The following is a 13,142-nucleotide window of genomic DNA, read 5'->3' as shown; positions in this document are numbered from 1 at the left end:
ACTTTACTATTTTCGGAAGTTCACTTCATTTTTTTGGGAAGTTCACTTCATTTTTCGGAAGTTCAATTTACTTTTTTGGGAAGTTCACTTCATTTTTTTGGAAAGTTCACTTCATTTTTCGGAAGTTCACTTTACTTTAGTCGGAAGTTCACTTCATTTTTTTGGGAAGTTCACTTCATTTTCGGAAGTTCACTTTACTTTTATGGAAGTTCACTTCATTTTTCGGGAAGTTCACTTCATTTCTCAGAAGTTCACTTTAGTTTTTTTGGAAGTTCACTTTACTTTTCCCGGAAGTTCACTTCTTTTTTGGGAAGTTCACTTCATTTTTCGGAAGTTCACTTTACTTTTTTGGGAAGTTCACTTCATTTTCGGGAAGTTCACTTCATTTTTCGGAAGTTCACTTAACTTTTTTTCGGAAGTTCACTTTACTTTTTCCGGAAGTTCACATTACGTTTTGTCAAACAAGCTGAAATACTTTTTTTTGTCAAAATTCACTTAGGTTAAAACAGTAGTTCACTTTGTATACTACGAGGAAGTTCACTTGGCACCACGTAGAAGTTCACCTTTTTGCACGCCGATAAAATTACTTCTTGTGGGAATTCACTTTTGTAAAAAAATGAATTTCACTTTGTACCGCGTGGAAGTACACTTTCCATCTCATGGAAGTTCACTTTAAATTACGTCGTACAACTACATTTTGTTGAAATTCACTTTGGTCAAAATGACAGTTCACTACGTAACGTCCTGAAGTTCACATTGTACCTCGAGGAAGTTCGCTGTAAAAATTTCAAAACGAAAAAGTTGCACCTAATCAATATCTTTTCAACAAAATTTCAGTTGGAACATTCCGACAAGTGGTTCGGAAATAAATCCCCAAAAACAGTAAATAAAAATAAGAAATAATGAAAGTAGAATCATGTTTTTTCAAATCTGCTCTTAAACTGTGAATAATTGGTGAAAAAAATATATATATAAAAGTTGCGCCTAGTCAATAGCTTTCCAATGGCATATCATATGGATCAATCCAATAAACCGTTTGGAAATTAGACCTAAAAAACTGCACGAAATTAGTGAAATCCGCGAAAATGTTATTTTGTATATTCGAAATTATTTTTAAACAATAAAGAATTTGGAAAAACAATGAACACGAAAAATATGTGAAATTACAATACGAATCCAATAGTATATTATATGCATCATTCCGATAAGCGATTCAAAGATTAAATTAAAAATACTGTCCGCATAAACATTTAATTCTAATGTTCCGGAAAGTAGAATTATGTTTTTTCAAATCTGCTCTTTAACTGTAAATAATTGGGGAAAATGATCTATATGAAAAAGTTGCGCCTAGTCAACAGCTTTCCAATGGCATATCATATGCATCAATCCGATGAACCGTTTAGAAATAAGGCCTGAAAAACTGCACGGAATTAGTGAAATCCGCGAAAATACTGTTTTGTATATTCAAAATTATTTTTAAACAATAGAGAATTTGGAAAAACAATGAACACGAAAAAGATGATAAATTACTGTACGAATCCAACGGTATATTACATGAATTATTCCGATAAGCGATTCAAAGATTAAATTAAAATTATTGTCCGCATAAATATGTAATTCTAGTGTTCCGGAAAGTAGAATCATGTTTGTTTTTCAAATCTGCTCTTAAACTATAAAGAATTGGAGAAAACGATCTATATGAAAAAGTTGCGCCTAGTCAACAGCTTTCCAATGGCATATCATATGCATCAATCCGATGAACCTTTTGGAAATTAGACCTCAAAAACTGCACGGAATTGCTGAAATCCGCGAAAATATTGTTTTGTATATTTAAAATTATTTTTAAACAATAGAGAATTTCGAAAAACAATGAACAAGATAAAGATGCGAAATTACTATACGAATCCAACGATATATTATATGCATCATTCCGATAAGCGGTTTGAAAATCAACATGAAAATACTGTCTGCACGAATATGCAATTCTGGTATTCCGTCGAGAAGTTCACTTGTGAAACACGCGGAAGTTCAGAAAGGGTTCGAGAATAGTTATTCTCGAACCGGTTCGAGAATAGTTATTCTCGAACCGGTTCGCGAATAGCAGACCTATATATATATATATATATATATATATATATATATATCGACGCGGATTTGCTACCATGATGGCTAGCTATGCACCCACCACTGGCCATTGGATATAGTGTGCAAAAAAATCAAGTGATGCAGATTCCTATGTCTATCAGTGGAATGAGCTAATGGAAATATGAGTGGGCGTCTACAGCCGTTAGCTTGCTGGCCGGAATAGTAGTTGTATTCTAATCTGTAACTTGAACTGTAGTACAAAAGAATATCCGTTTGACAATACACCTGATTCTACATTTGTAATTGCAAAATGCATTGTAGTACAGATGAAATTCCGTTCAAAATTACAACAGTACAACACTTCTTAAAGACGTTAGATGCTAGCTGTATCAAGGACAGTGTAATTGCAACATGCATTGTAGTACGGATGGAATTCTTCAAAATTACAGATTGTGCAGCGTTGGTATTGGTATATGCATATGGTTTGTAATTTAATCTGCATAACTCATGCTACAGATGGAAACACATGCCATTGCTCCTCAAACAAGATTCAAAGCACCATACGAAGTGTAGCAACCTTGATAGCAAACAAGATTCAAACAACCATATGCAGACCATACCAAGTGTTGTTCTCGTCTCCAATTTTGATATGCTAAAATTACTGTATTTTAGGTAAAATTGTTTAGTTATTTGCAGTGCCCTATCTGTTGAATGGACAATGTACATGTTGACAATCAATTTCCAACTTTGTGTTGTTCAAATGGTTGTAGTTAGAAATGGATGTTGAATCAGTGTGCTAAACTCGTGGTAGGACTGTTTATTTTGCTAGTTGTATCAACAAAAATGCCTCCAGGTCGCTCTTGGACATGAACATGCGGATGATCTGGCGAATCAGTTCTCCCGAATGACAGCCTAATACCTTAATTCGGCTGAATCATTTCTCCCGACCAACATAAAACCTGCAGCAATTACCATGGTTGTTTCTTCACACAGAGAACTGCACACAAACACCAACATCAGATAATAGTGTTTAACTCAGCAGAACAACAGCAGAAATACTAGAAAATGGATTGAAGAGTGAATAAGAGGAAGAAAACAAAAAAGATACACATGGAGCATGATGCTCCACATTATTTACAGATCTGACTATTCCTAAGTTGAGTAGAGATTTGCGCTCCTAGATTCAGATACATGAACAAATTCATGACTGGAGCCAAAAAAAATTACGAAGCCTCTGCTACATCATGAACAGATATATCCAAAAATTCAGCAGGGGAGAGAAGAAATCTGTCGCGTGGATCTTTACAACAGAGAAAAAACACATACTCAGAAAAAAGTCGCGTGGGAGATCAGCAGGGGAGAGAAGAAATCCAAGAGAGATATTAAAGAAAATCGAGATTTAGACTAACAAATCCTGGGAGATCAGCAAGAGGACACCATGGACACCATGGACACCATGGACACCAGCGACGGCGCCGCCGCCGCGGCGGGGCTGGACGAGGCCGACGCGGCCTTCTTCTCCCACAGCCGCCACCGCTGCTGCTGCTTCTCCGCGCCCTGGCAGTCCTCCTCCTCCTCCTCGTACGCCCGCCGCGCGGACGGGGAGTGGTGGCACCAGGTCGGGGACGGCGGGGCGAGGGCGGGGAGGCGGCGGTGGTGGCGGCGCGGCGTGGACGCGCTCATGAAGGTGCGGGAGTGGTCGGAGCTCGTCGCCGGCCCGCGCTGGAAGACCTTCATCCGCCGCTTCCGCCGCGGCCACCACCGCCACGCCGGCGCCGGCGCCGGGCGGAAGCTCAACTACGCCCTCAACTTCGACGAGGGCGCCTGCAGCCCGGAGGACGGCGGCGCCGAGTACCCCGACTTCTCCGCCCGCTTCGCCGCGTCGCCGGGCTCCGTCAGGACATCCATGGCCCTCGGCGCCCGCGACCATGCCGGCGTGTGGAGAGGATAAGGGTGGGTGGAGTTTTGCTGCGTGTGTGCTGTGAAGAAATAGAAAGGGACTCTATAGGTTAAAAATAAATTCTGGCATATGGTGTGGTAGCGTGCTCCCGATATAACGGCATATGCTACCGACGTCCAAAGTTTCGCTTGCTCTCTCTATCATATAGCGGGTAGATCGACGGTTCGCACCCCGTGCATAGCTAGCCACCATGGTAGCCCACTATTTTGGATATATATATATATATATATATATATATATATACATATACCAGCACTATTCTGCAACCAGTTGCAGAATAATATTCTGAGCACCGACTTGTACTTTTCTAGACACAAGGTTGTACTTCCGGGATAACAGGGTTCAACTTTCTGTCGAACTTACCTGAACTTCCCGTTTTCTTCAGAGGTACTTATTATACCTCTAGTTTCTCAACCATTTGTCGGAACTATGCAAATGATATACCGTTGGATAGATAATGAAAAACCGCAACTTTTTCATGTTCACACTTTTCTTAGTTTTTGCACGGTTTAAATTTAATTTTGAAAATACAAAAACGCTTTTATATGGCCAGAAAACAAACTTTTAGTTTGATTTTTGAACGGCTTATCGAAATTGTGCAAATGATATACCGTTGGAAAGATAATGAAATTGCGCAACTTTTTCATGTTTTATGTTTTTTCAAAATACTCACAGTTTTTGAATAATTTTAAAAATACTGAAATTCGGACGTACTCAAAAAACGAGCGGAGAGTAATTTGGATGATTTCTTTCAACCGTATGTCGGAATCATGCAAATGATATGGCGTTGGAAAGCTATGGACTAGGCGCAACTTTCTTATTCCAATTGTTTTTTCTAATTTCTTACAGTTTAAGAGAATAACTCGAATTACTGTCCGCCTATTTTATGTGACGGTTACCGAATGATTTCCCCGTGATTTTCATGCTGTATATTTATACAATGGAAATGACATACAGTTGGAAAGGTGTCAAAAAGGCGCATCTTTTTTATATGTACCATTTTTTCCAAATCTAAACGGTTTAAAACTAATTTTAAAATTTTTAAATCATGTTTTCGGTATACTTTGCGAGATAACGACTTGAATTTGATGGATTAGATCCATTTATTTGTTGTGAAATGATGTAGGTAATGAAATTAGACTCATAATCTATCATATAAAGCTTTTGGTGGCAATGTTTGAGGTGGTTGGTGATCAAAACAATGAGATTTGCACAATAGATTTCCGCCTCATAAAAAACAGAGTATTGAACTTCCCTCGACGACATGAGCTTGTACTTCTCGGGAAGCGCGGTTGTACTTCTTGGTGCGGTTTGACGAAACTGTTTAGAAAAACTGATTAAATTTTAGCTGAACACTTTCTACTTCCCGTAGTTACCGCTTGTACTTCCTGCAGTCACCGCTTGTACTTCTCAGAATCACTGATTGTACTTCTCGCGGATGAGGGGAATTTTTTGTTTTTTGTACATTTAGATTTTGTTGGTTTTTTGTAGTTCCTATATTAAGTGAGTGTACTTCTTGTGTCGAATGGTTGTACTTCTCAGCTTTAAGTCTTCGAACTTCCTCGCGAATGATGAGATTATTTTACATTTTTGTATATTTGGATTTTTATCGGTTTTCTTGTACTTCCAATAATAAGTGGTTGTACTGCCTGTGTCGAATGGTTGTACTTCTCATCGTCAAGTATTTGAACTTCCTCGCGGATGATGGGATTATTTGGGTTTTTCGGTTTTCTCATCTCATTCTATTCTATGCTCCCGAATTTTATTGCACTTCTTTTATAGGAAGAAGTGAACATGAGTATGTAAAAAAGTGTACTTGTTAAAATCAAAGTTGTGTATTTTCCGGATGACTTTTGGTATTTTCTCGACAAACATTTGCTTCATGCACTTCTCCCAAAATTTGTTAATTGAACTTCTCAACATTTTACATGTACTTCTCATGTTTTTCCTGCGACGAATAATTGTACTTCTTTGGATGGATAATTGTACTTCTCTAACCTAATTATTGTACTTATCTGAATGAATTTGGTGTTTTTCTAGGGAAAAAAGATTTACAATTTGTTTTTTACTCGTGGGGTGAACTGCCCAGCACGAATACTTTGTAATGTGCCGTTAAGAGTATGCATACTTGCGCGATTCATTTTTAATCGATTGTAGTTCTCGTAGTTTCCGCTTGTACTTCTTGTAGTCACCGCTTGTACTTCTCCGAATCACTTCTTGTACTTCCTGCGAATGAATGGACTTTTTGTTTTGTTTTTGGTATATTTGGATTTTTTCGGTTTTTCTTGTACTCCCTTTATTAAGTGGATGTACTGCTTGTCTCAAATGGTTTTATTTCTCAGCTTTAAGTATTTGAACTTCCTCACGGATGACGAGATTATTTTAGTTTTTTTTGTACATTTGGATTTTTGTCGATTTTCTTGTACTTCCTATATTAAGTGTGTGTACTACTCGTGCCGAATGGTTGTACTTCTCAGCGTCAAGTATTTGAACTTTCTTGTTGATGACGGGATTATGTTGTTTTTTGTACATTTGTATTTTGCATGTTTTCTTGTACTTTCCTATGTTAAGTGGGTGTACTGCTCATATTAAATGGTCGTACTTCTCAGTGTTAAGTACTTCTCACAATAGATTTCCGCCCCGCAAAACCATAGCTTTGAACTTCCCTCGACGTGAACTTGTACTTCTCACGCAATGCGGTGGTACTTCTCGACGCGGTTTCACAAGTGTTCAGGAAAACAACTACAATCTTGTACTGCTCGATATTTAGTTTGTGCATTCCCATGTGGTATTACTTCCCGCATAAATATGTGCACCTCGAGTGAACATTCACTTATTTGTTGATGTCACATTTTCATTTTTATTTCAATCAAAACTTCTTGAACTTTCTATATGTACATACTTCTCATTTCTACTCTTTGTGTAATTTCCGCTGGGCTTTTTAATTCGTCAAACATAAAATCTATTGCAATACTTTCCTTTTTCTATACCGTGGAAGTCAATGCATGTGTTTGTGTCGATGCACCTGCTATAAATCTCTTTTATTTTTTCTTATGGTCAGCAATGTTTCAGGCGAGTCTTATGGCATGTGTAGTTCTTTTTTTACAATTATTTTTAGCACTTCACGTGGTCTGTGAACATTTTGAATCAAATAGTTGTACTTTCTAAACATGTGGTCTTGTACTTCAAGATGCTAGGATGTTAATTTTCATAGCAAATATTTTAATTATATTTTCTTCCTATTCTGGAGGAAGTGTCGCAGGGGGTAGTACATTTAATACAACAAAATGGAAGTATATTTTTTATAGTACCGAGCAGTACATAATGTTGCAGGGAAGTACAAGCAAAGTAGAAACAACTTTTCATTCTAAGTCTTGATGTTTTTCTTTGCCAAATGCATCAAACTTTAACAAAGAAAATGCATCTAAAATTCAATAAACATTGTACTGCCCGAACAGGTAACAAAAATGCATCAAGCAAGAATTCCGTGCAGGTAACAGTCCGCATCTATAGATGCATATAGATGCAGGCATCAGGTTGAGGTTGAGACCCAAATCGATTCCCTCCGGGACGAAGCCAGGATTTCGGCATGAGGGGGGCAAAGAAGAATGATCATATGCGAGTTTCCTTTTGTATTAGTAGGAGAAAAAAAGGTAGGGATAAACCATAATATCATATGAAATCCCACTATAGCACATATATAGAAAACATAGGAATATTGTCTCGATGCAACACACAACCTTAATCTATAAGAATAAATTTCACTATATGATCACAAAGCTTGTGAAACATTTTTAATTCCACTATATGTTCAGAAGACATGTTGAATTAATAAGTTAATGAACCAGAAAGGCTGAACCTATTATGAATTGATCCGGCGCTCTTTTTCTCCATGTCTACACAAACACATGCGAGCAATCGAAAATTCCCAATGGATTGTTGATGTTTGTAGCTTCTACCATTCTACTTCTACAGTTTTAAAATCACACAACAGTAATCTAATCTTTGGATATGAGATAACAACAAATACTCCTTATCGCCGCTCATACTGATCTACTAAGCAAGATCAAAATTAAAGTATAGATGAGTTAAATACCCTTTTCCTTGACTCCTGAACGCCGCTCATACTGATCTCGTGGCCGGCCGGCCGGCCTTGCAGCTATGGATCGCAACTCCATTCTCAGTTCTCACCATCAAAGTTTATTTTAGGGAATTCTCACTCTCATAGGATATCAAATGGTCTGCGTCGGCAGCCTCCAAATGCAGCAGAAACGAAACGTTGAAGGGATGCGTTCTGTCGATGGTAAGTGGTAACTAGGTCGCTGCCCTCCTAGCCCCTTTCTCTTCAATGATGGGCTTTACTGCTTGGTTTTAGACTTCTGTCCTTGCTCCCTGATGGCGCACGCCTCTGCTTCTACTGCATCCTAGCACCTGTCCATCCAGGACAATGATTTCTACCGTGGCTGCACCAAAAGACCAAGAGAAGGATGCCTCCACATTAATCTTCGGTCTTCCTTCTTGCAAGTTTACCAAGAAACATTGGTCATGACATTACGCGCATGCACAACGAAATTTAATCAAAAGTGGCAGCAATACTAGGTTGCAGGAATTAAAAACTCTTCCGTACTTCTATTAACCAACAATGACACTGCTTGTATTGACACGCTTGCACTGCCGTGGATATAGAATCGAAGGAGAAGAGTGCACTTTTGTTCTGAACTTTACTGCCTAGCGCAACAAACACGAAAAATGCAGAGGTAGCATCGAACTGGGAAGCGCCTGCCTAGTCATACATAAATAAATTGAGAGAGGCAACAGCGTGAATATCTGCTCACTCGCAACGCACGCACGAAAGAGCAGACAGCCAGCACAGAGATGGCGACGAGGGCAGTGCACGGAGGCGGCGATTTGAGCCGAGACAAGAAAGTCAACCGATGGCTGTTGCTCACTGCCAGTGGCACGGGAGACGCCAACCGAGGCCGCGAGGTGACAAGCTCCAACATCGCCAATCACTGACAGCATCCGCCTTGGCGAGTGGCAATTTTTTCTGAACTTATTTTGACGAACAAGCACACTGCCTTAAATTCAGAGTTGTACTGCCGACAGAGACAAGACCCATGTCTCTCACCGGAGGTGAAGGAGAAGGGAGGCGAGAGGTTCGGAGGGTGGGGTGGCCGGCCGCTTCTCATGACAGGGCCGGCCGCTTTGTCAGCTAGGTATGTTTGTACTTCTGCTATTTTTTGACTGCACCTACTCGTACTGCCAAAGAGTAAACAAGGTTGGAAGACATAATCAAAAGAAGAAGTAAAAAGAAATTCAATTCGGCTCCCGGGTGCGTATGCTCCCTCTACTAAAAAAAGTATATTTCGAAATGTTGAAAAATTTTGACAAAAAATTCTACATGTACATCTTCATAATATACGTGCGTTCGTCAAGTTTCACGAAAAACCAATATTTTGTGTGGTCTATATAAAAAAGAGAAAGTTTATCTTGTGAAAAGCATTATTTTTAGCACTGAATTTTGTCTTTTTTACACACGTCACATGATAAGTCGATTTTTTATGAAACGACTTTGTGAGCACGTAGCACGTGAAGATGTACGTGCGAACTTTTAGTTTCAATTTTTTAAAAATTTAAAATATATGTAAAATGCATTTCGAAATATAGAGAGCATATGGACCCATGTTCCAAAACACCGCTCCCCGTAAGTAAAATGCAAAGATCCCAAACCGAACCACCCCTCTGTACGTGCAGAGACTAGTTGATGGGAAAAAAGAGCAGAAAGGAAGAAGGAGGAGGCCGACAGGCTACAGCACATTTAGCTTGGCCTCCAACAATAACAATAGGAAGCACAAGTTTTATTATCCTCAAGCAGTACAAGACGTGGCACTACAAAGTACAAATCACCTAGCTGCTGCTTTGCCGGCCCTGCTCCAGTTCGTCGTCGTGCTGGGATGGTGAAGTAGCAGCAAGGAAGGACGGGAGGACGGAGGGCAGCAGCAGATCAGAAGGCTGGGACGGACCTGCAGCCAACGCACGGGCGTCAGGGTGACGGGTAGAAAGAGGGACGCGGGACGGCGCTGGGGTCCTGGGGCTAGCGCACAGGGAGGCCGGAGATGCGGGGACTCCGGCCAGCGGCGTGACGGAAGATCGGAGATGCGGGGGGCACGGCCGGCGGCGCGAATCGTGCCCGGAGAAGCGGGGCACCCGCCAGCGGTGGGGGAACGCGTCGGCGCTGGAGCCCGGCGTCGGAGGAAGGCGGCGGGGCTGGGGCCCGGTGGCGCGCCGGTCAGGTGTGGCTCGCGGAAGGTGTGGCTCGCAGGGAAACTCCATTGAGGCGCGCAACAGAACGTCTTCGGAGAGCCGGCGTGGGGAGAGATCTCGTCGTTGGGGCCCGGCGAAGAGGATCCGGCGGTGGCGGAAGCTCCCTAGCCGGCGGCGCGGGATGTGTGGGTCGGCCGCGGAAGATGTGGGCGCGTGGCTGCGCGGGATGAGGGGACGCGGTGGCGCACGGTGTGTCGGCAGCAGGGTGTATGGCGGCGGCGGAGACGCCGGCGGCAAGCTCCCGGCCGGCGGCAGGAGCTTGGGCTTGGGCTGTGATGTCGTGGGGAAGTGGATGGTGGGCAGGTGGGGATTTCTTCGGGGGATAGGAGATGGCCGGTTGGTTTTTTCAATATGCCACGTTAATCGCCTCCTTATAGACGTATGGTGCTCAAAATAATATTCTGAGCACCGGTTTCAGAATAGTGCGATATATATATATATATATATATATATATATATATATATATATATATATAGGTCTGCTATTCTCGAACCGGTTCGAGAATAGCTATTCTCGAACCCTTTCTGAACTTCCTGCTACACGGGAGTGAACTTCTCGGCGGAACACTAGAATGTCATGTTTTGGCGGACAGTGTTTTGAGGCTAATTTTCATGCCGATTATCGGAATGATGCATATGATATACCATTGGAAAGGTATCGAAATTTTCCAACTTTTTCATTCGGAAAGTTTTCCCAAATTATTTACCGTTTACAAATAATTTCAAAAATACTAAAAACTATTTCGCGGGATTCACGATTTCCGTACAGTTTTTTGACCGCCATATTTAAACTGTTTGTCGGATTGATGCATGTGATATACCGTTAGAAAGGTAAGAAAACGGCGCATCTTATTCGTTCAGATTGTTTTCCCAAATTTTTTATGTTTTAAGAGCAGTTTTAAAAATACTCAAATCTGTTTTCGCGAATTTCTCTGATTTTGTATTGTTTGGGGCACATTTTTCAACCTGTTAACCGGCTAGACGTGTGTGATATACCGTTAGAAACGTGTGGAAATTGCACAACTTTTTCGTGATGAACACTTTTCCAAATTATTAACTATTTTAAAGTAATTTTATGTATACTAAAAAAAGTGATGGTTGTCGGCATGCCAACGGTTTGAAATTAACACGCCTTCGGTAGTCGGGTCAGGGGGACGACATGTTAGAGTGAACTCAGCACATATTTGGTGTCAACTACTGAAAGATACGATCGATTTGGTCAATTGATGCACGCATGGATGAATTTAATACCTAAGATTTCCGCCCGTGAAAAATTGAGTATGTGAACTGCCTCCTACAAGCACGTGAACTTCGTGCCGTTTCTAAGTGAACTTCGTGGTGGAACCCTAAATTTGCATGTTTGGGCGGACAGTGTTTTGACGTTGATTATCAAACCGCTTAGCGAAATGATACATATGATATACCGTTCGATTCGTATGAAAATTTCGCAACTTACTCATGTTCAATGTTTTTCCAAATACTGTACGTTTTGAAACCAATTTCAAATATACAAAACTATGTTTTCACGGATTTCTGCATTTTCCTGCAGTATTTTAGGTTTAGTTTTCAAACGCTTTGTCGGAATGATTTGTATAATATGCCGTTGGAAAGCTGCTGATTAGGCGCATTGTTTTGGTGTACAAATTTGTTCCAAATTTATCACGGTTTGTGGACAGATTTAAAAATACTTGATTTCGTTTTTCGAGCATCTTAGTTTTTCGCACAGTATTTCGGAGTTTAATTTTGAACCACTTGTCCGAATGTTACAGATGATATGGCGCTGGAAAGATATAGCTTAGGCGCAACTTTTTTATGTTGAACATTTTTTCAAATTCTCAACGGTTTAAGTTTAATTTCAGAAATACGCAAAATTGAAAATGACGCTGTCACTTATACGTTTTAAAATTTGCTCGTCTAGATTGATTAGGTGTGGCATGAAGGCATGTTGGAGTATTAATAGAGTTATATCACTGCTAATTACATGTGGTGATGTTTGATTTGTGCAACTGGATGCCTTACCAATGATTTCCACGCGTATGATTTCCGTCCAGAAAAATAGAGTACCTGAACTGTCCCGGTTTCACGGAAGTGAACTTCACGACATTTTGTTAGTGAACTTCAAGTCGTGGTATAAATTTTTCATGCATGTTCAAAATTAACTTCTCACACGGTTCAAAGTGAACTTCACAATTTTATGCCATGAGTTGGACAAGCGAACTTGCATTTTAAATAAAAGCGAACTTCACATTTTTATGCTTATATGTACGAATTAGACAAGCGAACTTGTAGTTTATGTGCATTAGTTGAACAAGCGAACTTGCATTTTAAATAAAAGAGAACTTCATAGTTTTGTACTTATATGCATGTGTTGGACAAGCGAACTTTCATTCTAAATAAAAACGCTCATGTACAAGGGAATTTGCATTTTAAATAAAAGCGAACTTCAAGGTTTTATACTTATGTGCATGAGTTAGACAAACAAACTTACATTTTAAATAAAAGCGAACTTCACAGTTTTTCACAGTTTTATGCTCATGTGCATGAGCTGAACATTGCATTTTAAATAAAAACGAACTCCCATGAAAATAAAATAAAAAGTGAACTTGTCATACGAATGGAATGAACATGTCTTTTTCTAGTTAGCATCACGTAAACAACACTGTAATGCATTTAGCAGACCACACTAAGGCATACATTAAAAGAAGTACTTAGAGGACATTTAACTAACACACTGAATTAGTTTTGTGTTTATGCTGCTAAGTAGTAAAAATCC

At 40.1% G+C, this 13,142-nt stretch overlaps 1 protein-coding gene across 1 annotated transcript; it reads left to right on the top strand.

The window, feature by feature from the left end:
* Positions 1-3,348: 3,348 nt before the first annotated feature.
* On the top strand, positions 3,349-4,050 carry LOC127329370 (uncharacterized). Its single transcript, XM_071826881.1, has one exon. The coding sequence runs from the start codon at positions 3,524-3,526 to the stop codon at positions 4,034-4,036; it is 513 nt and encodes a 170-aa protein (XP_071682982.1). The 5' UTR covers positions 3,349-3,523; the 3' UTR covers positions 4,037-4,050.
* The last annotated feature ends 9,092 nt before the right edge of the window (positions 4,051-13,142 follow it).

Source organism: Lolium perenne, chromosome 1, assembly GCF_019359855.2.
Source record: "Lolium perenne isolate Kyuss_39 chromosome 1, Kyuss_2.0, whole genome shotgun sequence".
Lineage (NCBI taxonomy): Eukaryota > Viridiplantae > Streptophyta > Magnoliopsida > Poales > Poaceae > Lolium > Lolium perenne.
This window is presented reverse-complemented; position numbering and strand designations above follow the sequence as displayed.

What these genes read in the sequence shown, in the direction of transcription:
- LOC127329370 (XM_071826881.1), top strand. Translation starts at nt 3,524, where the DNA reads ATGGACACCATGGACACCATGGACACCAGCGACGGCGCCGCCGCCGCG.